General features: G+C 37.2%; 5 protein-coding genes and 1 pseudogene across 10 annotated transcripts; 1 reads left to right on the forward strand and 5 right to left on the reverse strand.

Moving 5' to 3' along the window:
• Positions 1–2: 2 nt before the first annotated feature.
• Positions 3–9,993, forward strand: LOC149017903 (golgin). Of its 3 annotated transcripts, XM_089152229.1 has the most exons (14): positions 3–176; positions 265–327; positions 446–499; positions 652–747; positions 2,001–2,087; positions 2,189–2,758; positions 3,399–3,881; positions 6,689–6,750; positions 6,843–6,951; positions 7,185–7,264; positions 7,533–7,862; positions 8,841–8,913; positions 9,029–9,610; positions 9,719–9,993. In XM_089152229.1, exons 1-12 carry the CDS (start codon positions 114–116, stop codon positions 8,890–8,892), a joined length of 2,049 nt encoding a protein of 682 aa, XP_089008355.1. In that variant the 5' UTR covers positions 3–113; the 3' UTR covers positions 8,893–8,913; positions 9,029–9,610; positions 9,719–9,993. The 3 variants fall into 3 exon arrangements, with proteins under 3 accessions (XP_089008355.1, XP_089008354.1, XP_089008356.1); XM_089152228.1 differs by lacking the exons at positions 8,841–8,913; positions 9,029–9,610; positions 9,719–9,993 and having other exon boundaries at positions 7,533–8,465; XM_089152230.1 differs by lacking the exons at positions 7,533–7,862; positions 8,841–8,913; positions 9,029–9,610; positions 9,719–9,993 and adding an exon at positions 7,384–7,514.
• Positions 9,994–10,623: 630 nt separating this feature from the next.
• LOC149017904 (salicylic acid-binding protein 2-like) lies at positions 10,624–11,837 on the reverse strand (annotated as a pseudogene). The gene is made up of 3 exons (XR_016172872.1): positions 11,487–11,837; positions 11,255–11,392; positions 10,624–11,028 (listed from the first exon to the last, which is right to left on the reverse strand). The product of XR_016172872.1 is annotated as a salicylic acid-binding protein 2-like (transcript).
• Positions 11,838–12,000: 163 nt separating this feature from the next.
• Positions 12,001–13,221, reverse strand: LOC149017905 (salicylic acid-binding protein 2-like). 2 transcript variants are annotated; one of them, XM_089152233.1, is made up of 3 exons: positions 12,823–13,221; positions 12,464–12,601; positions 12,001–12,375 (listed from the first exon to the last, which is right to left on the reverse strand). In XM_089152233.1, the coding sequence occupies exons 1-3, from the start codon at positions 13,174–13,176 to the stop codon at positions 12,094–12,096; spliced, it is 774 nt and encodes a 257-aa protein (XP_089008359.1). In that variant the 5' UTR covers positions 13,177–13,221; the 3' UTR covers positions 12,001–12,093. The 2 variants fall into 2 exon arrangements, with proteins under 2 accessions (XP_089008359.1, XP_089008358.1); XM_089152232.1 differs by having other exon boundaries at positions 12,464–12,604.
• A 2,165-nt stretch (positions 13,222–15,386) lies between these two features.
• On the reverse strand, positions 15,387–16,803 carry LOC149017906 (methylesterase 3-like). Its single transcript, XM_089152235.1, has 3 exons — positions 16,242–16,803; positions 16,028–16,165; positions 15,387–15,928 (listed from the first exon to the last, which is right to left on the reverse strand). The coding sequence occupies exons 1-3, from the start codon at positions 16,593–16,595 to the stop codon at positions 15,647–15,649; spliced, it is 774 nt and encodes a 257-aa protein (XP_089008361.1). The 5' UTR covers positions 16,596–16,803; the 3' UTR covers positions 15,387–15,646.
• Positions 16,804–19,077: 2,274 nt separating this feature from the next.
• On the reverse strand, positions 19,078–20,356 carry LOC149017907 (methylesterase 3-like). The gene is made up of 3 exons (XM_089154242.1): positions 19,939–20,356; positions 19,727–19,864; positions 19,078–19,623 (listed from the first exon to the last, which is right to left on the reverse strand). The coding sequence occupies exons 1-3, from the start codon at positions 20,290–20,292 to the stop codon at positions 19,342–19,344; spliced, it is 774 nt and encodes a 257-aa protein (XP_089010368.1). The 5' UTR covers positions 20,293–20,356; the 3' UTR covers positions 19,078–19,341.
• Positions 20,357–21,233: 877 nt separating this feature from the next.
• Positions 21,234–23,322, reverse strand: LOC149017908 (salicylic acid-binding protein 2-like). 2 transcript variants are annotated; one of them, XM_089154245.1, is made up of 4 exons: positions 23,185–23,322; positions 21,997–22,145; positions 21,752–21,889; positions 21,234–21,619 (listed from the first exon to the last, which is right to left on the reverse strand). In XM_089154245.1, exons 1-4 carry the CDS (start codon positions 23,201–23,203, stop codon positions 21,338–21,340), a joined length of 588 nt encoding a protein of 195 aa, XP_089010371.1. In that variant the 5' UTR covers positions 23,204–23,322; the 3' UTR covers positions 21,234–21,337. The 2 variants fall into 2 exon arrangements, with proteins under 2 accessions (XP_089010371.1, XP_089010369.1); XM_089154243.1 differs by lacking the exon at positions 23,185–23,322 and having other exon boundaries at positions 21,997–22,350.
• Between the last annotated feature and the right edge of the window lie 1,968 nt (positions 23,323–25,290).

Genomic DNA, 25,290 nt, shown 5'->3' on the forward strand with positions numbered 1-25,290 from the left:
GTCAAAAGTCGGACCGGACCGTCTGGTTTGGTCGAGCCGCCTTTTCAAGGAAGCTCAAACCTGAGATTTCTTGAAAAGGAAACAAAATACACGGCAAACATCGGTCGAAGAAAATGAGTTGCAGCCCTGAACTCTCGCGACTCTGTTCGCTGATCAAAGTTCTTCGTCCGTACTCGGTCAGTTTTATCGTCTCGTTTCTTTCTTGAATATCAAGTCTATTGGTTTCTTCTTTATCATCGATTTCTCTTTGCAACACTGCTGCAGGAGAAGCAATCAGTTGAGTTAACGAAGAATGAAGAGAAAGAGCTTCTTATTACTATATCTAAGGTTATTGGATCATTCTTCATTCTTTTCTCTAGCCCTGACTTCAGTGGATTTATTTTTCCTCCAAGCTGCTCCTCTATCAGCCTAAGTTAATGTTTATGTTTCCGCGTTTCCTTTTCAGATTTCTAGAGAAATTCAGCGTTGGGAAGATGAAATGGAGTCCAATTCCGACAATGTAATTTCTAATACTACTAATCCTGTTGAAACCTAAATCATATGATATCTAGATTTAGTTATTTGTTTCTTTTGGTGATTTTTAGAATTTTTCCCTGATGAAACATAGAAGAAGTTGAGTGCTAATGAATCATAGGGTGACATTTCTTACAGGAAATTGTGGCGAATCGTGCTTTTGATGTTAAATGCTTTCCTGAATTTGAAGCACCTGGAGAACATAGCTGCCTAGTGGAAATTGTATCTCTTGTGGTATAATGTTTTAAACGGTTACTTCTCTCTTGTACTGGAACTCTTTAACATTTAGTTCATTGGTTTGTCGTACATAATTATTATGGGGTTATCTTGATCGAATGTTCTTGTTATCTTCTTGTACTAATTACTTGGCACTTACCAACAATATATTATAACGTAGTCTAGTGCATCTAAACTCTGTACCATAGTGATATGTATGTATGTAGTGAAAATGGAGGGACAGCTGATGGTTTCTTTATTTATCCTTAAATATCTTCCATATGGCAATTCAGATGGTGCTCAAACTGCATAGTTTGTAATTTGTTTTCCCTTTGGTAAACTTTCGTCTAGTGGCCTCTACCTTTATTTAAAAAAAGATTTTTTTTTTGTTTCAGAGGCCAAGAACAAAAAAATTGATACTTAGTGAACTATGTGGTTGAGAACTTGAGGGGTATATTTCATATCCAACTGTTGGTTTGACTGTACCCTACATTTGGCTCCTTTGTGTAAGGCTCACTTTTTCATATCCATATCAAAGAAACAATAATTTCACTTAAGAAAGGGTGATTAATTTGACAGTGTCATGATATTCATAAATTCATCATCTGTATGGCTTTCAGAATGGTATTTATTTCAGACTTACTGCCTAACTGCTTCCTCCTGTAGATTTACTAGTGGAGTTGTTCTATTGAGCTGTCAATTTTCAAGTTATTTAACTTTTTTTCTTTTTAAATGTGTGTGAATCCGTAGTAAATTCTTATAATATTTTCTTCTGGGTGTGCATTTTCTGAAGGTATAATTTTATGTAGCCCTGTATTCTGTTTTTTCAGTGAGAAATATTTCATGTATTCTGTATTATTTTGATTTTCCATATTATTTAAAAGTATTTGTATTAAAAATCGTTTATTTATGGGTAAACAAAATATTTGAATACTTAACTGAAATATCTTCTTACTTGAATGTTCTACCCGCTGTATGTTCTCCATACACAAACTTTCTGACCATCTGTCTCACCATGCTACTCACAGTTCAAGACATTTCTATAATTTTTCTTAGAAAATGATGAAGTCATTGAGAATGTATTATTTGTAATGATTAAATTTATTAGGAATAAGGTATTCAACTGCTGTTAGGTAAGACGCCCATATTTTGATCTTGGGTAATATCTCAGCTTGTTTCTGATTCTTTTAGTGCTGCTTTGTTGTGCGAAGTGCACCTTCTACCATATTGTCTATTCTGTAGCATCTAACATCTGATCTTCTCTTTGCTAGGCAAATTTTTTGGGAGTCGGAAGTCAATATGTTAAACATCTGGCAGAAAATCTTCTTGTGGTCATCTCGAAATTTATTGCTAAAGCTGTATGTTTCAATGACTAGCCTGGGAATATTTTAATCATTCCTGCCTATAATGTTTGTTTCAGATGGCAATATCATCTTTTTATTCGCCTTTATGTTTTCAGGGAAACAAATGGAGTGGATTTCTTTATTTGTTATGCGTCTGTTTAGAAGTGACAGTCTCCAACAATTTTTCATCCTTGACAGTGTCATCGACATCTAGGGCCACAGGTTCAGAGTGTAATGCATTGAGTCTTGTTTCAAATTTGCGTTCAAGACTAGTATATGCAAATTTGCATACCATGACTGGTCTTTTTAGAGTATTGCGTAATATTGTGAAATATTTGAAGCAATACAATGATGGTGATCTTTTAACCGTATACATGAATTTGATCTCAAATGTATGTTGGGAATTGCTGAATGAGATTCCTGTTGGTCAGACTAGTGAATTACAGATAAGTTCTACTGGAGCTGTGTTACCCAAAAACATTTGTTCACCGGAGTCAAGGTTTTTGTTTTTTGGAGGGCTACTTCAACTTTTCTGTTCTGTGGTTGAGCAAAATGATTTGGTGGAATCCAGAGCTGTTATTGTTAAGATCTTCTACCTTGTCCCTAAGCTTTTAAATTGGTGTTTCTACAAGCAAGGGGATTTTGACAACTTACGCATTCATCAATACATGAAACACAAGATGTTGGTATGCATTTACTTTCAGTACTCTGTTTATAGATCTTCAATAAGACATAGTTGCATTATTCAAATTGTAACATATAAATCTAATATTTCCCTTCTAAACAAAAGAATTGGCATATATAATGCATACTTAGGAGATATTTCTTGTGCTTTTCCGACACACCTTTTGCATGTCTGCCATGTTTACCACCATGGCTTACCCTTCAGAATATTTACTTATAAAGATTTCAGGCTCCCTCCACTGCAGGGTCGAAGGTCATAATGAACACAGCCTCTCTGTGAAAGCAGGTATAGGCTGCGTACACTATGACTCTCCCAGACCCTGCAATGGTGGGAAACTCATGCTCTAGGTCCCCTCCTTTTTGGTTTTTGGGGCTTTGCTGGCTGGATTGGTTGCATAGTTAGTATGAGTGCTCAACTATTTTCAGGTTTCTATCTTCTGGTGCATTGCTGTACATGATAACGCATCCTTGTTGACCATATGTATATGTTGCATCTTTCTTTGTTTCTCAATTCTCCTAATTGTGGGAGTAATCACTAAGGTCTTTTGCTTAAATCTTTCAAGTTTCTGAGGCTCTAACATCCTGTTCCCTGGTCTTATCTTACACTGGGTGGTTCTATTCAACTATGTTGTGATTATGCAGATGTTAATGATCAGGCTTAGCTTTCAAATTACTTGGGAATGTCCCACCCTTGTTTTGTGGTTGGAATTGCTTCATTCATTCTTTGAAGACCTCATACTCCTTCCTATCTCTGCTCGTGACGCTCTTTCTGATAATTGTGTTGATGGATCTCCGTTTCTGACAAGTGTTCCCGATGTAGAAATATTTACAACAAGCACTTGTCACTTACAGAGACAGGCCATCTTTCTTTTCCTTAAATGTTCTTTGCATTTGGTTTCCATTGGTCAAGAAACCAATAAGGAATGTGCTTGCTCGACTTCAAATTTTCGTGTGAACTGCGAGTCACAACCTGACCCTGAAAGTTTCTGTGGGAAGAAGGGTATCTCAGAACTTTCTAAATGGTTTAGAGTGCATCTGCCTCAGGAAGCATATAAAAGCTATCCTTCGTACTTGGAAAATTGTAACATCTTTGCCATGTCCTTCCTTCAGCTATTTATACATGAGGTATGTCCATCCTGTCTACTGGAAAGTTAAATTTTTTGTTTTTTTCAAGTGTTGGAAACATTTCAAAAGCATGGAATGCTAAATCATAATTTTTGTTACTATAATGCTGACCTCTAATTTGCTTTCTAATTAATTACAAATGGACTATGATGAGTAATGACATTTAAGTAAGTAACCAGAAGCCCATAAACCCATTCATAGCCAAATCCTTGGTCTAGCTGGGGCACTTTTCAGTTTTGACCACAGTTAAAATGGCAATGACAAAGAGTTTGTTTGGGACATCATGTTTAAAATAACTAACAAATCAAAGCAGAATAGTTAAAAAAGTCAAACATTTCAAGAAAAGGTAAAAAAGAAAAAAACTGACAGGTGTATGTTTATATTTTTAAATGTTGGGCCCATGGAATAAATTTCGACCAAAACATGCAAAATTTTGGTTGAAATGCCTACATATTTTCAAATCGAAATGAAATTCTCAAAATTTCGTTTTGGTACAATATTTCGACTGAAATTTCACAGGTTTCAACGATTTCCCCGTTTCCTAGCTAGGTTGTTTTGACACTCCAACTTGTTTTTTCTTGGTTTTTGTTGATTTCTGTCATATTTTCACCTAATTTACAAATCCTTTGCCTTCACACACCTCTATTGCCTTCAAACACCTTTTAAGCCACAATAGCTATTCATGGCCCCAAGCCCAAACTACAATGAAATTCCATTGACAACAAAATGTGAAACATGAGCCATACTCAACAGTTCCAAACTTCCGTTTTTTAATTTTTGTTTTATTCATGCCTTAAATGATCTTGCATTGCTTTGAAATTAGTATGGTTAGTCTAGGATTATGATCTATGATTGTGTATTAATTTTTTTTTTAATATTATTGCTATTATTTTTTTATTTTAAAAGTTATTTATTTAAAAAAATACATATGTATACATGATATATGAGCTTAACTCAATATAAGTGAAACACCATCACTTGATTTAGTTATTCATTGTATTTTGTTGACTTCTTGTATATGTAAATATTCTATCAAACAATTCATGTATGTTGAATGTTGATGATTCTATGCCTGTATGTAATACAATTTGTACTTGTTGCCTTGTTGGAACCAGTCATTTTTTAGTATACTTCAATGATAATTTCTCAGTGGTTTTTTTTTTTTTTTTGGAAAAATATGTTCCATTGTGTTTAATATGCTTCAAATAGGTAGGAGGCAAGAAATTAGATGAAATTGAGGTCATATAAGGCTCAAAACTTAGGGTCGAAATAAAAAAAGATAAAGAAAAAGTATCAGGTTGACTTTTCAAAAAAAAGTACCAGGTTAAGGCCGAAATTTTGTCAAAACCAGAAATTTCGGTTTTTGGCCAGGTCAAACCTGCCTCTGGCCTCGAGACCGAAAACTCGATCGATGGTTGGGACCTAGAAAGCAGCAGTATACGTGTTGGAGAGAAGAAGGTGGGAGGGGAAAACTAGAACATTCTTTCCTTTTCTTTATTTTATAAACTTGACATTGGATTTCACAATCGAACATGTGAGTTCAAACTAAAATTAAATAAAAATGGCAAACAGATTACAGCTAACAGGTTAGAGACAGCTTCATGTATTAGCAAGGCAACACCATTGTCTCGTCTTTCTCTTAAAAAGCCCTGCTCATGCTCTTCACTCTTTGGACACATATAACCCTGTCCATTTCCCTTAGAGATCTACTAAAGAAGAAGAATTACTGAATGGAAGACCACTAGCTCTTTCAACTCTTTTATTGGCTGGAGGGGAACTTCGTTGATCCTAGTTACCTCGAAGCCCACTTGATCTGGTGTTTGCCTTAGCTCATCTCTCTGCTTTTGTAAGGTCAGGCTTAAGAACATTTCTGGCTATCTTGATCCTCCCGCTGACCTCTCTGGAGACTCAAAGCTACCTGCCAGTTTCCACCTGTTCAAAGTCAATCTGGAGAAAGGAAGCTCACTGCAAGTTCAAATTTTGCTGCATTTTTTCAGTTTAAAGAAAAAAAATAAAATACATAGTTGTGTTTTAAACGTGTTTAATATGTGAAGCCTCTCACAGCAGTTCAGGAGTTGGCATTTGATAAGGGAAAAATTGGTACCAATATTTTACTCGGATCTTAAACATGTTTTAATCAACTATGGTCTTGACTGCATCTTTATAGCTAATGACTAAAATTAGTCTCCAAAAGTTTAGGAGAAACCAAAGAAAGTTCACAGGGGATCACCAGACTATATCTAATGGAACCATATCTTTCACAGTGGAACCTGCATTTGTGAATGCTTCACCTTAATAAGTAATAACCAAGAAGCTCCCACCTACTCCCAGCAGAGACTCAACATAAGGCTAGAAATAGGAGTTAGAACTGCATAATTTTGAGAAAGAGATGTGAAATGAACTAAGAAGATTGGCTAGTGAGATGTGAATTTGAACTAAGAGATTGTCAGTGGACTAGCCATATGCCACAAAATGTGTCCAGTCAGGACTCAGGGGTCAGTTCCACAGACCAGTGTTGGTATAAATGGACCACATTTTGGATTGTTCAAGCCTATGCGGTCCACAGTCAACGTGTTCCAACCATTAATTGCTCTAGGAGGTCTACATTCCAAATGATCTTGCGGTTATTCTCTTGTGTATGGCAATACATTAAACTTTACCACTGATTGATTAGATGATTCCCCATTTTCCCGGTTGATCCTTCTCTCTCTCTCTCTCTCTCTCTCTCTCTCTCTTCAATATCTTTTTAAATTATTCTCTCCCATATTATTCTGAAAAGGTTAATTTTGCTTGCTGTTATATTGTAGGATGATTTATTATTTGAAATGCTCTTGCAACTGTTGACTTTACCCTTTCCTGCTGGGCAATTGTAAGCAAAAAAATTTCACTTTCTTATTACTCCAGTCCTTATATGGTTTTGGTGAAAGAATCTCTCTTATTGTACTGTTTGTAAATATGAAGGGACTGCAGTGAAAGATACAAGGGTTTTCAGGAAGTGAGCGGAGATATCATCTTTCATCTTTCAGACGTTTTTAATCCTGTACGGCTTTTCCATCTATTCCTTGTTGAGGTGGGTATATAGAATTCAATAACTAACTGCCCTATGTATCTCTATATGTGTCCACTTGCACTCATGCCTGTTGAGTAGTTTAATTGAGTACTGAACTTCTGGTTTTCCCCAGCAGTTAGGAGATTCTCACCTATTTTAATTGATTAGATTGTGTTGAAGTTTTTTTTTTCCTTTCCAAATTTTTCTTTATTGGGAAACTAATTGAAACTAATTGGCCTATTGTGTTCTTGCAGTTACACTATGATCACCAAGTGCTTCTTGATTACCTTATTTCAAAGGATACTGGAGTTAATTGTGTGAAGTACCTTTTAAGGTACCCTTATTCTCAAACCTCCAAATTGGAGAATGCAATTTCGAGTTTTGATATAAGTGTCTCTGACTGCTGCTCATCTGCTACAGTCTTATACCTTTCCTTTTTAACTATTATAACAGTTGGAGCCTTGGCTTTTCCTTTGATTGCTTTTGACTAAAACATGATTTCTTGAAATGAATGAAAATATACATCCGTGACTGATTATCGATTTGTGATTATTGAGGTGAGTCACTCTTTCATGTTCTTAAATTTAGTTTCATTTTTTCAGGTCCTTCCGTATAATTTTTAAATCATGGCATCTTTTTGTGAAATTTTCACTGTGTGAGAGTGAGGTAAGCCAGCCATCTTGCAAGAGAAGGAAGATCACTCCAGACAGCCAAGATTCTAATGGAGAAGTGGATCTCCTACATGGTGAAACACCTGTGGCACTTGATAGGGACTGGGAGAGAAGTCATGATGCTGCTGGCAGCTGTCCGTATGATGAGATGTCAAAGCCTTTCAAAAAAGCCAAAGAGTGTCTTCTGTCCTTAAAAAGATCTGTAACAAATCTTCATCAAAAGAACTTATTTCCATATAATCCAACAGCACTTCTGAGAAGGTTTTCAACTTCTTTACAATCCCTTATAATATTATTGTTAGTCAAGCTTTCAAAGTTCTGCATATGATCCCTGATTTTATATTTTTTGTTATGCCATTAAATTTTTTCAGTCTTAACAGTGAAAATATGTTGTTGTAAACCCTGAGGATATTGATGCTTGTATTTGAAAATGGAGGATGCAGTTAAGAAATTCTAAATCTGTTACAATAACTCACTGAAGATATCATCTGTTACTCTGGACTGCTGTTGTCTTAGTTCATAGGCCTCTGAACCTCTAGGCCTGTGCAACCTAGCTTCCTTAATGGGGGGAAAACGATCCATCCAGAGAAGCAATCAACGCCTCTGCCCAGAAAGCCTGGTAGTCTATGGTTGTAGCAATGTTTCTATCTCGTGGTGTTTCAGTTTTAAATTGGTTAAAACTTTTATGTGATGGTAGAGCCTTTAAGTTTGTTGTTTCAAGTGATTTGACATTTTAACAATGGGTGAATAGTTCAACATACTGCATTGCATGTCCTTTCTCTTTCTTCTCATACTCTTTGGCTTCCTTTTCCCAGTGGATATTCTTGTTCATAATTTTGCATTGTATGCTGGTAGCTAACAGTACTTTCAAAGCAGTGAGGAATCATGTATCTTGTCCTTAAATTTCTCTCAAGTCAACTTTCTATGTGATGGTAGAGCCTTTAAGTTTGTTGTTTCAAGTGATTTGACATTTTAACTATGGGTGAATAGTTCAACATACTGCATTGCATGTCCTTTCTCTTTCTTCTCATACTCTTTGGCTTCCTTTTCCCAGTGGATACTCTTGTTCATAATTTTGCATTGTATGCTGGTAGCTAACAGTACTTTCAAAGCAGTGAGGAATCATGTATCTTGTACTTAAATTTCTCTCAAGTCAACTTTCTACCTGTTCTAGTTTACTAATAATGACAAAATTAATTCAGCAGTGACATATACTGAGTTGCTAAGTTTTTATTGCAGTTTCATGAAATTCGAAGAGCTCTGCCATCAGAAACATATAGAGCATGCTTAAAACTTGTAGATGTGTGATCTGGTAAGTTATGCTTTGCCATTTCTCTGAATCACCATCAATCTATTCAAATAATCATACAAAGGTGTGCCATCATGTTCTGTTTATTTAAGAAGTTTATCTGTTGATGTTCTTTCAGCATTATTCTCCTTGCTTATCAGATGCACTGGGATAATGCAAGACAACCTCATTTGGCGAGTAATTCTTGGGGCTATATCTGGGATCTGGTGCAGGCCAAAATTAGGCTCAGCCTTTGTCACTCTGCAAGTGGTATGGGGACGGCACGGATCTGTTATTTGACAAGGGTGGTCCAATCCCTACATATTTGATCATTCTTGCTTCTGAATATTAAACCGATACCTAGTAGAAAATTGAACATCAGGTAGCTGCATAATGCAGGGAGGAATGTGAAGATTATTGGCAAGCTGTGGATTAGCTATTCGTTACGTTGCTGGAGATTCTATTCAGCGTTAGCATGAATGCAAAATGGTTAAATGGATTCTCGCAAGAGTAAACCAATTTTGTCCATCTTAAAAAGTACTCTCCAGTCTCCCCACTTCATGGTGCTTTTGGTGTTGGCTCACACTAGGACAGTGCCCTCACCGTCTTTGCAGGATGATGCAAGCAGTCAGAAAATACAAGTGCAAAATGGACAGTCAGTGGGTGAGGCTGAAGCGCATCCCTGATTCCTTATATCATTTGCGAGATCGACATTATTCAGGTGATATACACTAGACATCGTTTTTCTCCTTGACCTTTCCCATGAGTGTTTATATATGACCAAATGTGATTACAGAATAACTAAGAACTAGATTATAACTTTCAACAGGTCTGGGAAAATGATAGGTAAGAGAGCATGAAAATGCCAGTACAGACAAACTCGGATCCATTTCATTCTTTTTCAACCCGTCCACATTATTTGATGATAAAAGCTTTGGAGCAATTGAAGATAACAAGAAACAAGCTGCCAAGTAATAAGGAATATACTGGAAGATTCTTCAGTGTGAGGAGGAAACTTAACTATTCAAGAAGCTTGATGTTGAAACAAGCAGGTTAATTCAAACAGGTTAATCATATCATCTCTCCAAGTCAAGGCATATAAATCTCTAATTGGTCTTCCTCTCTCTCTGCCGTCATCTTGTGACCATTCTTATGATTCTGGGTCGGTGTTTCTTGTGGTTGGTGGTGTAATGTGGATGCCATATCTCATGGCTGTCAATGCAGAATTGGTTGAATGGTAAAGATCCATACTACTCATTGGAGAGGCCTTGGGTTCAACCCTTGCAGACATCATTTCATTTCCAGTATTAAAAAAGCATCAGTACCCAAAAAAAAAAATAAAAAAAAAATCTCAATGGACATAAACAAAAGTGAGCAATTGAGCATCGAAGATGGGAGCTGTGTATCTCAGTCAATTTTCATCTACCTCTTGGTGTTTCTCGTTTTGAATATCTTAGTATATTTAACAACATTTTCCATCTCCCAACCGTTAAGCTTTTTCTTAATTTCACAGTGAGAGTTTAATCAGTTAATAGAGCCAATGGTATCTGGATGGAAAACGTTTAGTTAAAATATAGGCAGAAAGGCAGTTGCATTCAAATAAATATAATCAGAAAAGTTCAATGACTTCAATCGGTAGGTGAAAAATGAATTGAAGTATTATTTATTCTCTTTCTTTTCACACCCCAAAGAGTAACAAAAAAGAGAAGAGTTACTCAGAAATCATAACAGGAAACTGAGTTAAATCAATAATATTTAAAGATTAAGAACAACACCACAGAAGACAGTTTTATAATGCGTAGACAATTGTATCAGTATCCATCATCTCCTTTTTCTTGTTTACGCCTGTTGATCATCTATGTGTATTTCTTGGCAATGTCTAACAGGCAACAACACAGTTCATGGGGCTTTGTCAGCATAGCCATATGACCAGCATCCTCTATCTCCATCACCTCTTTAACTGGATTATTCTCAATCATCCAGCGCTGGTAATCCTCTGCAATCCCTGAATCTTTTTTGCATACAATGTAAACTCGACTCACTGATCCATATCCTTCTTCAGAGAATGGCTTCTCCTTTGACAGATCTTCTTTGAAGAATAGATCCAGGCCTTACCAGCATTTCTGCTAGTGCCAAATCCTTTTTTTTTTGGGTGGGGTGGGGGTGGGGTATTAGTATTAGACAAGTAAATTCATTTTGGAGCCACAAAGAGAAAAGGATACAAATATGAAACCAAGTCACCTGTTAAGTTTCAATTCACTCTTCCTGATATGTAAAATCTTTTTAGGGAAGATTGCAGTAAGTAGCTCTTTTACTCGCATATCTGTGAGTGTGTATGTTTGCAGAAAGAGATGGGGAGAGTTACCTGTGGAGAGGAGAGTTGATAGACGGTGGCTGCTAAGATCCTGGGGCCAAATCGAATGATAGCTTTTGGATTTGTAGGGTGTGGATCCAACGAAAACTGAGCATCTAACCAACCGTCTGCTGTAGAGCTTGGAGCCCACTGCATAAATTGTTGTCAAGTGATCGAAAACATGAAGATGGTAAAAGTGTGATTAACAGAAATACGGATAACGAGAAGGAGATGGTAAGGTTACCTGTTCTAAGACATAGGAGGGGGAATTTGCAGAATCAGGCATGAAAGCTGTAAGAAACACAGCTGCAGATATCTTGTGAGGAAACCGATCCATTGCAAAAGCCAAATTGATGCCACCCAAGCTATGTCCCACTAGGGTTACTTTCTCTCCTTCTGGAACCGACTCCATCAACTCTATCAATGGCTTTGTGTACTCAGAGAAGGTATGGACCTCTTCTATTTTGGCCATGTTAATCCCTGAAGCTGCAAGATCGATTGCTGTAACTCGATGCCCTGCACTCTCCAACAGTGGTTTCAGCTTGTACCAACACCATGCACCATGGCCAATACCATGTACTAGAACAAAATGCATCTCTCTCTCTCTCTCGTTTTGTCTCTGCACTTGTTGGTTGTGATGGTTTTATATTCAGTTTGAATAAGGCAATAAACAAATAAGAGTCGTGTCAACTTCTGTGATGAGGCCTTCAACATGAGATCATGTGAGATCACTGCTTAGCTTCAAGCGAACCCAAGAAAGAAAAAAAAAATTTTGAAGTATTTTCATGGAAAAACAAACAAATAAATATTATTTAAAATGTCTTTATATAGAGATCAAAAGTGGTCACTGATCAATTATATTTGCTGGCAACTTCCAAGAGGCATCGACACAGTTCGTGGGGCTTTGACAGCATAGCCATATGATCAGCATCCTCTATCTCCATCACCTCTTTGGGCGGATTATTCTCAATCATCCAAAGTTGGGAATCCTCTGTAAGTATCAAATCCTTTTTGCATACAATGTAGACTCGATTAACTGAGCCAAAACCCTCCTTAGAAAATGCCTTCATCGTTGACAGATCTTCTTGGTATCTGGATCCAGGCCTTATCAGCAACTCTGCTAGTGCCAAATCCTTTTGGGTAAAGGGGGAAAAATAAAAAAAATCAGTTGCGACATACTTGTATGTGGACATTAGAACTCAGAAAGAGAAAATGAGTTACCTCTGAAGAGCAGAGTTGATAGAGCTTCAGAGCCATCATTTTGGAGCTAAATAGCATCACAGATTCTGGGTTTACAGGGCCCAGATCAGAAGAACGGCTGCCATCTAAATAATTGCCTGCTGGTTGCCTCTGTGCCATCTGCTGTTTATGTGAATGAAACAGAATGGCAGATTACAAGATTGTTTATCCATATTTGCTATTGAGTTCACTTTTAAATCTCCTAACTCTTAAGTAACCCAGATAAAACCCAGAAAAAGATCAAGCAAAGCACTATTCTTGATCCTTTTTGGACAGAAAAAACAGGGTTTGAATTAGCACAAACAGAGAGAAAACATAAGAAAAATCAGAGAGAAGGGTACCTGATCCCTGACATAAGAGGGGGAATGTGAAGAATCAGGCATGGAAGCTGCGAGGAAAACAGCCACAGCTATCTTTTGAGGAAAGAGGTCCATGGCAAGAGCCAAACTGAAGCCACCCATGCTGTGTCCTACCAGGGTTACATTCTCTCCTGGAGGAAGAGAATCCATTAATTCTATCAATGGCTGTGTGTAGTCAGAGAAGGTATGAACTTCTTCAATTTTAGCCATGTTGATCCCTGAAGCTGCAAGATCGATTGCTGAAACTCGATGCCCTGCACTCTCCAGCAATGGCTTCAGCTTGTACCAGCACCATGCTCCATGGCATAGACCATGTATCAGAACAAAATGCACCATCTCTCTCTCTCTCTCAGTTCCTCTTTGTTGAGCTGTGGATGTGAGATTATAATCTGCTTACTTATAATTAGAATAAGCAATTTCATGGGTTAAATAGGTCCAACAATCTAGACAAGTGTGTGATCTTTGTTTAAGAAAACGAACTCAGCTAGCTTCCACGTATATTAGAATCTAAGAAGAAAAAGGAAAAAGAAAAAAAAGAGGATCAAGACAAAGTGACTAGGTCCCATAGTTAATTGCCCGTTGATAAGACCCTGCGTGCAATTTCCAGTAGTCAGCTAGTGTTCTGGAGTCTTCCCTCGGGGGTTTTTTAATTGAAAACTTAACTACAACACCATATAGAATCAAGATTATTTAATCAAATTAGTTAGTCTTATGGAGTCTCCCTCCGGGGTTTTTAATTGAAAAATTAGCTACAACACCATATAGAATTAAAATTATTTAATGAAAATTAGCTAGTGTTCTGGAGTCTTTCCTCTGGGTTTTATTGCTAATGCAGGATTGATAGAGTGGTAGAAATTCATATTTTTCAGTGGAGGTCATGGATTCGATCCTGCGTCTCCCCCCGAGGATGTAATCAAGGTGCACGCAAACTGGCTTGGATGAACCTCAGCTTCAAAAAAAAAAAAAAAAAATGCATTTTGATAAAATCATACCATATAAAGATGTATTTTAACTTTATAAAATTAATATAGAAGAAGGAAGAAGATCTTCCACCAATGAAATAAAACGATATAAAGGACAAAGATTGAAGATGACTACCGCAAGATAAAGTCATTGAAGAGGCCAATGATCACACAAGCAATCTGGATGCTCACCTAGCTGGACAAATACCATCATTTGGTATTTCGAGCTTCTAAAAGAAAAAATTCTTTACTTGTGTGACCTTGAGATATTTATATCTTTACAATCCTAAGTGAGATGTTAGTCACCTAATGCCGATATTTAGAATGTCTTTAAAGCTTATATTAATAATTACTAAAATATCTTAAAAGAATTATGAAACTAAAATTATTAGTTTTGTAAAAATAGTGAAGAAAATAAATAAGTTTTTACTAATAAATAAAAATAAATTCGCAAAATCACTTTATCATAAATTCTTTTAAAAGACAATACTTAAATACGTGTACACTTTTGTAATTATCAATTCACACGCCATAAAACATTAGTCACAAGATCAACATTCAATGTACGCGTAACCTTTACATGGATGGATTCCACAAAATTCAAAGTGTATTAACCATAGAGAAACGAGTTTGCAAGTCTCTCATAGTCTGAGCAATTTTAACTTGTAATGTATATTTACGTATGTATTACATTATGATGGGGGTGGTTAAGTTGAAGACTACAAAGTAGTTCAGATTGAATGATTATCCATAAAATCAGTCCAAACATTCTAATGGACTAAATAATTACATAAAGTGCCATAAAGAATAAATGCCACATCTAAACAAAATAATCGTAGAAATGTCCAATGTAAATGTGCAAATAAAATAACGTCACGTATTAGGCCACACAATTACTACAACCTTTTCTTTTATTTAATTGTTTATTCAAAACAAGATGAAGTATAGTTAGATTCAATCATTGAATGGAAATAGGCCAAACTATTATACGTGACAAAAAGTTCGAATCCTCTATCTGTCCTGGTAGAAGTCTAAATTCCCCCTTACACCTCTTTCTTGAAGGTTTAATTAACATTGTTGCAGATCGTTGATGGTGTTTGAGGGGCTAATCAGGTGATCAAGATGGTCCCTCGCATAATTATTTGAATTGAAATACAGATTTAATTTCAAATTTTTTTTTTTTCATTTTTTCTTTTTGGGTGGTGGGTGGTTTCTCGCAATGGGGCGTGAAGGAAAAAGATGGGTGACTTCACCCACCTGTGTGGTTCTTTGAGAATAGGATGAGTCACTTCAACATATAAGGGGTAATTTGGTCATATTATAAATTTTGTTTGAATTTCACTAATGGTCATTGGCAGAGTGGAATACCCCCCTTGTAGTTTTTGGCACACTAGGGGGTCAGTTATTTCGTGCCCAACTCGGGGTTGTGTGCATAAAATCTTTTTGGTTCATACATGCCCAAATGTATGTGGACAAAGTTGGATCATGTATTTTCAAAAATCTAACTATAGATATACAAGAAAACATTGAAATTTTCATTAAAATACAAGACAAACACTGAGAATTAGTCAAATCTCAATCATAATTTAAAAGTTACACATTACAATTTGTATTACACAACCATTAAAATTTTCAAAATTTCACAGTGAAATATCGATATTTTATTGAGACCTTGACAAAATGAAAACCCAGGCTCAGTTACCTTTCTTTGGAATAAGGCATATGAGAGGTAAAGATGTCATATTAGAAAAAACAGCAAGAAGTAACAAACAAAAATGATAAAAAGGCTGTGCCACAAATGGTGCATAACCAGGCTATGCCGGACTAGGGTTTATGAGACTGAATCAATCATATTTGTTGGCAATGTCCAAGAGGCAGCAACACAGTTCATGGGGCTTTGACATCATAGGCATATGGTCAGCATCTTCTATCTCCATCACCTCTCTGGGTGGATTATTCTCAATCAGCCAACGCTGGAAATTCGCTGTGATTGTTAAATCCTTACTGCATATGATGTAAACTCGATTAACTGATCCATACCCCTCTTTGGATAGTGGTTTCTCTTTTGATAGATCTTCTCGGTATAAGGATCCAACCCTTATCATCATCTCTGCCAGTGCCAAGTCCTTCCAATTGTAGAGTAACACCAAAAGAGGGGGGGGGGGACTTTTAGTTAGTATACCTGGCCTGTGCGTGTGGAGTTAGAGGCGGAGAGAATGATTTACCTGTGAAGAACAAAGTTGATAAAATCTAGAGGCCATGCATTTGGGGCCAAATAGAGTTAAAGTTTTTGGCTTCACAGGGTGCATATCAGAAGAATTGTGACTGTCTAACCAGAAATCTGCTGGGACTGTCTCCAAATGCTGTTGACATATGGATGAACCAAATTAGCAAATTAGAACCAGACAGAGACAGAGAGAGAGAATATGAGGTACCTACCTTATCTTGGGCATAAGATGGGGGATGTGCAGAATCAGGCATGAAAGCTGTAAGGAAAACAGCTACTGCTATCTTGTGAGGAAATCTATCCATGGCAAGACCCAGATTGTAGCCACCCAAGCTGTGTCCTACCAGGGTTACCTTCTCTCCTGGAGGAAGGGAAGCCATTAATTCCGTCAAAGGCTGTGTGTACTCAGCCATGGTGTGGACTTCTTCTATTTTAGTCATGTTGATCCCTGAAGCCACAAGGTCGATTGCTGTCACTCGATGTCCTGCACTCTCTAATGCAGGCTTGATCTTATACCAACACCATGCTCCATGGCATAAACCATGTACTAGAACAAAATGCACCATCTCTCACTCTCTCCAACTTTCTCTTTGTGCTTAATTGGGGGTGTTTTCTGAATTCTGGATATGAGATGATAATCTGCTTACATATGGCTAGAATAATAAGCTGGATGATATGTTTTGGATAGAAAGGAATCTTTATTAATAAAATCTAAAAAAAAAATACATAAAGAACCAAGAAAATCAATTTGAGTCCCATGCTGGGTAGGACTATTACAACCGTCTACTTTCTATCCTTAGCTGTCACTAGGCTTTAATCAATAGGTGTCATCTAAGTCTTCTTGGGGTCATTTCTTTGTCATCACCTTTTTTTTTTTTGGTAGACATATATTTATTGAGGTTGTTCGCAAAAAGCGTCTGCAGCTTCGTTGAAAAATGTCTATAACTTCACTGAGAGGCGTTTGCAACTATGCAACTTCGTTGGCCGAGGCACTAGGATTACGATTGTTGGGCAAATGAGGAATCCCTTCAGCCATCTGTGTAGTTATTTGATAATAGGGTATGGGGGAGCATTGGAGTCACTCAACACATTAGGGGTAATTTGGTCATATTATAAATTTTGTTTGAATTTCACTTACTGTCATTAACAGAGTGGACCCCTGTTAGGGGTGCAAGAGTTTGGCCCTGGCGGCCCTGACCCTCCTGAGCCCAAATAGGGCTTAGGCTAAAGATTTTGGCCCTAAGGGCGGGCTAGGGCCAAAATATTAAGGCCCTGAACTAGGGACAAGGGCGGGCCTAGGGTTACTCTCTGGCCCGCCTAGCCCATCCCTGATTCTCGTCCCCTGATTTTGGCCCTGATTCTGGCCCTGATTTTGGCCCTGATCCTGGCCCTAGATTTTGGCATTGATTTTGGCCTTGATTCTGGCCCTAATTTTGGCCATAATTACCCTGATCCTGACCCTGATCCTGACCCTAATATTGGCCATAATATTGACCTTGATCTAGGCCCATGATTTTGACCCTGATTTGAGTCTGGATCCTCCACCCATATGGAGATGAATTAATTATAATCCACATGGGTGAATATTTGACACGTGTCAAATTTTAAAAACATGATCATGTTTTGTAAAAAATTAATAAAAATAACTTATAGATCTTCACTACCAATGTAGTAAGCATTCACCTGATTTTGGCCCGATTTTGACCCGAATTTTGGCTCTAGTCTTAATGTTAATTTGACATTGATCATATGTTAGATTTTTACCTAATCTTCACATTAACATTTATATAATTATAAGTCTCGACTTTGACCTTTAGGCATTTTGATCATATTAGATTATGAGTTCACTTTTATATTATTTTTAAGATAATTTTTATTTTTCGAACTAAGTCATTTTTAGTTTCAAAAAATCATTGATCTTTTTTTTTTTGGATTAAGGTGAGAAAATATATTATAAATAATAAAAGTTAGTATATTGAGAATTAAATCTAACAAATCTACACCCCAATTTCTCATCATGAATATTGACATCCTTCTTTTGCCTCCAATGTGATATTTCAGGAAATTTTGTTTTTATTAAGGACAGATAGCTATGTTTGTAATTAAAATATAATTTTCTTTAACTACGATAAAAATATCAATAATAAATTATCGTTAACAAAGTTCTGAATATGGTTTTTTTTTTTTTTTTTTTTTTTGTTGAATAAGGATATCAATGGGAGGGGTTTTCAATTTCTATCACCAAAGAAATGGGAGAGGTTTTCAATTTCCATCATCAAAGCAATGAGACTTTCAGAGATCAATATATAATTATGGAGTATAAATTTATTTATGTTTATAGCAACACTATCAACTTATTGACTATTTTATCATTTTGTATGAGCTTGAATAATTTTATATTTCTATCTTATTTTTAGTTTACTTATGATACTTTTATTTTATTTATTTTTTATTTTTTTATGAATTTACATTTGATATTTTAGGTCCAAGGATAGGACCAATTAAGGGTAGGGCCAAGATAGGGTCAATTAGGGCCAAAAACAAGGCTAATCAGGGTCAGGGTCAGGGTCAGGGTCAGGGCCAATTAGGGCCAGGGCCAATCAGGGCCAATTAGGGCCAATTAGGGCCAACCCATCCCGACCCGGCCCAATTAGGGCTAATTAGGGCGGGAATGGGCTTGGCTTGGCCCTGTAGGGCTTAGGGTCAGGGACAATAATCATTGGCCCTGAACTAGGGTTAGGGCGAAAATGGGCTCTGATTATAACATATAGGGCTGGGCTTGGGATTGCAAAAGCCCGGCCCAGTTGCAGCCCTACCCCCTGTAGTTTTTGGAACACTAGGGGTGTCTAGTGTCAGTTATTTCCTGCCCAACTCAGGGGTGTGCACGTAAAATCTTCTTGATTCATGCACGTCCGAATGTTTGTGGACAAACCTAGATCATGTATTTTCACAAATCTAATCATAGATATAGAAGAAAACATTTAAACTTTCATTAAATTACAAGAGAGAATTAATCAAATCTCAATCATAATTTAAAAGTTACACATTACAATTTGTATCACACAACAACCCTTAAAATTTTCAAAATTTCTCGAAATTTTATTGAGACCTTGACTAAATGAAAACATATGAGAGGTAAAGATGTGATATTAGAAAAAACAGAAGAAATAACAAACATAAATGATAAAAGGCTGTGCCACAAATGGTGCATACTTTTCTTTTTTTTTTTTGCCAAAATAGAAAAGCAGCCAATATATTAAAAGAAAGAGTTTAGGTCAAATGGTGCATACCCAGCTAGGGTTTATGAGACTATCAATTATATTTGTTGGCAATGTCCAAGAGGCAGCAACACAGTTCATGGGGCTTTGACATCATAGGCATATGGTCAGCATCTTCTATCTCCATCACCTCTCTGGGTGGATTATTCTCAATCATCCAACGCTGGAAATCCGCTGTGATTGTTAAATCCTTACTGCATATGATGTAAACTCGATTAACTGATCCATACCCCTCTTTGGATAGTGGTTTCTCTTTTGATAGATCTTCTCGGTATAAGGATCCAACCCTTACCATTATCTCTGCCAGTGCCAAGTCCTTCCAATTGTAGAGTTACACCAAAAGAGGAGGGGGGGGGGGGACTTTTAGTTAGTATACCTGGCCTGTGCGTGTGGAGTTAGAGGCGGAGAGAATGATTTACCTGTGAAGGACAAAGTTGATAAAATCTAGAGGCCATGCATTTGGGGCCAAATAGAGTTAAAGTTTTTGGCCTCACAGGGTGCATATCAGAAGAATTGTGACTGTCTAACCAGAAGTCTGCTGGGAGTGTCTCCAAATGCTGTTGACATATGGATGAACCAAATTAGCAAATTAGAACCAGAGAGAGACAGAGAGAGAACATGAGGTACCTACCTTATCTTGGGCATAAGATGGGAGATGTGTAGAATCAGGCATGTAAGCTGTAAGGAAAACAGCTACTGCTATCTTGTGAGGAAATCTATCCATGGCAAGACCCACATTGTAGCCACCCAAGCTGTGTCCTACCAGGGTTACCTTCTCTCCTGGAGGAAGGGAAGCCATTAATTCCGTCAAAGGTTGTGTGTACTCAGCCATGGTGTGGACTTCTTCTATTTTAGTCGTGTTGATCCCTGAAGCCGCAAGGTCGATTGCTGTCACTCGATGTCCTGCACTCTCTAATGCAGGCTTGATTTTATACCAACACCATGCTCCATGGCATAAACCATGTACTAGAACAAAATGCACCATCTCTCACTCTCTCCAACTTTCTCTTTGTGCTTAATTGGGGGTGTTTTCTGAATTCTGGATATGAGATGATAATCTGCTTACATATGGTTAGAATAATAAGCTGGATGACATGTTTTGGATGGAAAGGAATCTTTATTAATAAAATCTAAAAAAGAAAACATAAAGAATCAAGAAAGTCAATTTGGTCCCATGCTGGGTAGGACTTTTACAACCGTCTACTTAGCTATCTTAGCTGTCACTTGGCTTTAATCAATCAATAGGTAGTCATCTAACTCTTCTTGGAGTCATTTCTTCGTCATCACTTTTTTTTTTTTTGTAGAAAATATATTTATTGAGGTTGTTCGCAGAAAGCGCCTGCAGCTTCGCTCAAAAATGTCTATAGCTTCAATGAAAAGCGTTTGCAACTGTGCAACTTCGTTGGCTGAGGCACCAAGATTACGATTACTGAACTAGGGAGTGGATAACGGCCAAACAGTTTTACCCTCCACCAACCAGCCTTCCTGGCTAGAATATCTGCTATTGAATTGCATTGCTGCTACTACAAGTCTACCACTCGCCCAGTTTGCATTTCTGCTTCGTTAGGGATACCTTTCATTTTGCCTCTTATTTAGAGGATTGCTATTTTTCTTTTGTTACAAGAACCCGTAATTCTTCGTCATTTGTCATTTGGTTATCCTTATTATTGTCATACTCATATGCTTGTAGGAGTCATAGAATCAAAAGGTAAAAGTGAACAAAAGTCATCAAAAGCAAATCCCACACCGATCTCAAGAGTTTTATTTTTATTATTTTCTTATATGTTTTGAAGTTGCTTTCCATTGAACTTTACTTGATGTTGCAGCTCCAATGGTTTGGCCCCTCAGATGGTAAAAAGAACATTATGATTATAGAAGCTTGATTCATATGATTACCAACAATTCATCTTATTTAAGTTTGTCCTTTTCAGGAAATTGATAAATAATATATTGAAAGATACATTACATATAATTAAAGACAATGAAAGTGAAAGAAGGGGAATGCATCTTCACTACGAAGAAGGTGACAATCAATTATATTTGTTGGCAATGTTCAAGAGGCAGTTGCTGACTTCACTGGGATTTGACAGTATAGCCATATGATCAGCATCCTCTATCTCCATCACCTCTTTGGGTGGATTATTCTCAGTCATCCAACGCTGGGTACCCTCTGTAATTATCAAATCCTTCTTGCACACAATGTAGACTCGATTTACTGAGCCATATCTCTCTTTAGATAATACCTTCATCCTTGATATATCTTCTTCGAATCTGGATCCAGGCCTTATCAGCAACTTTGCTAGTGCTAAATCCTATTGGTTGTAAAGTAACACCACGTACACAGGAGAGGGGACAAAGAAGAAGAAGAAAAAGAAAAAAACATTCAGTCTCGTGACGTAATTTTGTGTGGGCATGTGGACATCAGAAAGACAAAACTGAGTTACCTGTGAAGAGCCGAGTTGAAAGAGCTTCAAAGCCATGTATTTGGAGCCAAATAATGTCACAGTTTTTGGGTTTACAGGGTCCAGATCAGAAGAAATGTAGTTATCTAAATAAAAGCCTGCTGGTTGCCCCCGTATCATCTGTTGTTATGTGGATGAAACAGAATAGCAGATTACAAGAGTGTTTCCCCATATTTCAGGGTTTGAATTATCACAAACAGAGAGAAAAGAGAGAGGGGGTTGGTTACCTGATCCCTGACATAAGAGGGGGAATGTGAACAATCTGGCATGTAAGCTGTGAGAAAAACAGCCACGGATATCTTTTGGGGAAAGCGATCCATGAGAAGAGCCAAACTAAAGCCACCCAAGCTGTGTCCTACCAGGGTTACCTTCTCTCCTGGAGGAAGAGAATCCATTAATTCTATCAGTGGCTGCGTGTAGTCATAGAATGTATGGACTTCTTCTATTTTGGTCATATTGATCCCTGATGCGGCATGGTCGATTGCTGTCACTTGATGTCCTGCACTCTCCAGCACTGGCTTAACCTTGTACCAGCACCATGCTCCATGGCATAGACCATGTATTAGAACAAAATGCACCATCTCTCCTCTCTCTCTCTCTCTCTCTCTCTCTCTCTCTCTCTCTCTCTCTCTCTCTCTCAGTTTCTCTTTGTTAAGCTGTGGATGTGAGGTTATAATCTGTTTATTTATAGTTGGAATTAGCAATTCCATAGGTAAATGGGTACAAGCATCTAGCAAAGTGTGTGATCATTTGGTCAATTCATTAGATGACACTGTTAAAAAAAACAGCATGCAAATCAACTTGGTCCCAGACCGAACTGCACCTGATAAGACTCTGCATCCTCCCTGTAGTCATCTAGTCTTTTGGAGTCTATCCCTTTCGGTGGCTTATCCTTTGTGGGTGAAGTTGACAAACAAGCTAATAAGTTCGAACTAGCTGAACTGTTTTCTGTTGTTTCTTTCATCTCAGATGTCATAAAAGTTATTTTATAACAAAGATAATCCCACGCACATAGACAGCAATTAATGGTTCCATCCCTTATTTACTAAATGAAGCTGTCCACTGGGATTGAGTGTTTTTTGAGAAATCGAAGTTCAAGGTGGTAGACTTCATCAACAAGGGGAGGTGGGTGCTACTGGAGGTGCACCTTAATTGAGTTTTTACAGTTGGTGTTTGATCAGAATCATATGCTTCCATTACCTTTTGGTGATGTGCAGGTTGTGTGTAACTGGCGTCTGAATAATGTCTGATGCTGAGTGGGGATTTCTCTACGAAAACGGCATGGATGAAATTAAGAGAAAAGCTCCAAAACTGGGCTCGGTTGATGAAGCCGTGGCGAAGCCAGGTATATCAATGGCATGCATGATTCATGAAGATGTGATTTATGCAATGGAGCAGTAGAAGATATGGATTACCTGTTTTTTCGATGCCCATTTGCTGAGGAGTGTTGGATGACTTTGCTTCAAAATTTGGTGTATAGTGGATGTTTCATTCTTCTTTAGTGGAGTTCTTGAATCTTCTTTAGTGAAATTCTCGAACTGGTGGAGATACAAGTTGCAAATGGATCGAACTGAATGGCTGCAAGTATGTGTTCTTAATTTCTATGGTCAGTGTTAAAGGGAAATTCCTAGGGCTCTCTTGTGAGCCATGTGGCACTCTTTTATTGGTTGTATTTGCAACCTCTGATGTCTATGAGTAATAAGATATAACCTTCAGATCTACTATTCTGAAGATTCTTTCCAGTCAGTAAGGTGTTCAAGAAGATATGCTGAAGGTAAGCACTCATTTTCTACTGTGGTAGGGGTGTGTGTTTTGAATTAAAATTTTCCGGTGGCCCACCTGGCTGGGCGCCCCGGGGGGTTCTGGGGTTGGGTTGGTGGGGTTTGTTGGCGTTTTGGCGTGGTGGTGGCGCGCGTGGGGGGGGCCGGGTGGGCCCTTTGGCGGGGTGGGCGGGTTGTTCTTTGCGTGTTTTGTTGTTTTTTGTTTTTGTTGTGTGGTTTTGGGGTGGGCTGTAATTTGTTTGGGATTCATTTGCTACTGTGGTTAAGGTATTTCTGGTGTTCTTGAGGGTCAAGACATTTTGAAGCCATGGTCTAAAATGGGTCAAAGGAGTTGGATATCTCTAAATTGTGGGTTGAGTGCGACTCCATGGCGCTAGTTGTTTTGACTCGGAAGGCTACACTCTCGTGTTTCGTAAGGCAGTGGTGGTGGGGGCTACAATCATATCTTGTGGAGATTCAATGGAAGATAACACACTGGTGTAGAAAAACAAGTGCAGCAACATACTATTTAGCAACTTGTGTAGTGAAATAAGGGATGTTAAGTTATAATGTAACATGGCTTAGTCTTACACACTCCTTAGAAAGAAAAAATATTCATTTTGCCTACTTAAGTTGGGTTGAAACTCTTATTTGTCCACTTAAGATGGTCAATATTTGAATTATAATCTATTCATCTATATCTCCTAAACGGTGTCCTTACATTTGTAGTCAATTCATTAGAGGAAGTTTTTTGAAATGAAATCGTTCTTTACTTTGTATTCTCCTAGAAAGGTTAATGGTGTAGGTGATTATATCGCTAGGAAAGCTCTGTCTTTGACAAGTAAGATGGATTGGTCCATTTCCTTTCATTTGTCTCCTTGAGTTATGTAATCAGGATATTTTACCTTTCTCTTCAATAAATGTTTTATTACAAAAAAAAATATAAGAGAAATGAATACAATCAAACTGGGTTCCATGGTGAAATCAATCTTTACTTTGTATTTTTTTTTAATTTCTTTTATTTTAAATGTTGTAAGTTGCTTCCGTTTAACTTTAGTTGATGGTGCAGCTCCAACGGTTTGGCCCCTCAGATAATAAAAAAACATCATGGTTATGGAGGCTTGATTCATGTGATTAGCAATCGAGGAAAGGGCAATAATTCACCTTAATTATTCAAATTTGTTTATTGGGAATTGATAAATAATATATTTAAATATAAATTAGATATATTAAAAAGCCCAACCAGTGTGTGATCCTCCGGAGGTAACATGTGACTTCTTGGGTAAAAGAGATGCATGCTTCAATGACTGTTGAGAAGTTATAGCAAGGTACATGAACGAAGATGCATGAAATAATAACATCTCTGAAAATGATTCATCAACAAAGATTTGAAAGAAAAGTATCCATCCAATCTCTAGAAATGAAATATATTTCTTGGTATGATAGAAGAAATATAGATGAATGATAAAAATAAAAAGAATAAGGTAAAGAATGATCATATTAGAGTTGATTCAGTAATAGTGTTTCAATCAATGATAAGTTACAAAAAAATCAATTGAAGTGACATGGTAATGTTCAACGAAGGTCATTAAATGCACTTGTTTAAAAAAAAATGATTTAGTCCATATTGAAGAAATTAAAAGAATTACCGGCAAACATAAAATATCATTAAGAGAAGTGATAAGAAAAGATATGCATAACTAAAGTCGTGTATCTAATATGCATTTTTCTTAATTGGTTTTAGAATATAAATTTATTATT

This window comes from Hakea prostrata, chromosome 4 (assembly GCF_041222555.1).
Source record: "Hakea prostrata isolate BN-2017 chromosome 4, UWA_Hpros_2, whole genome shotgun sequence".
NCBI lineage: Eukaryota > Viridiplantae > Streptophyta > Magnoliopsida > Proteales > Proteaceae > Hakea > Hakea prostrata.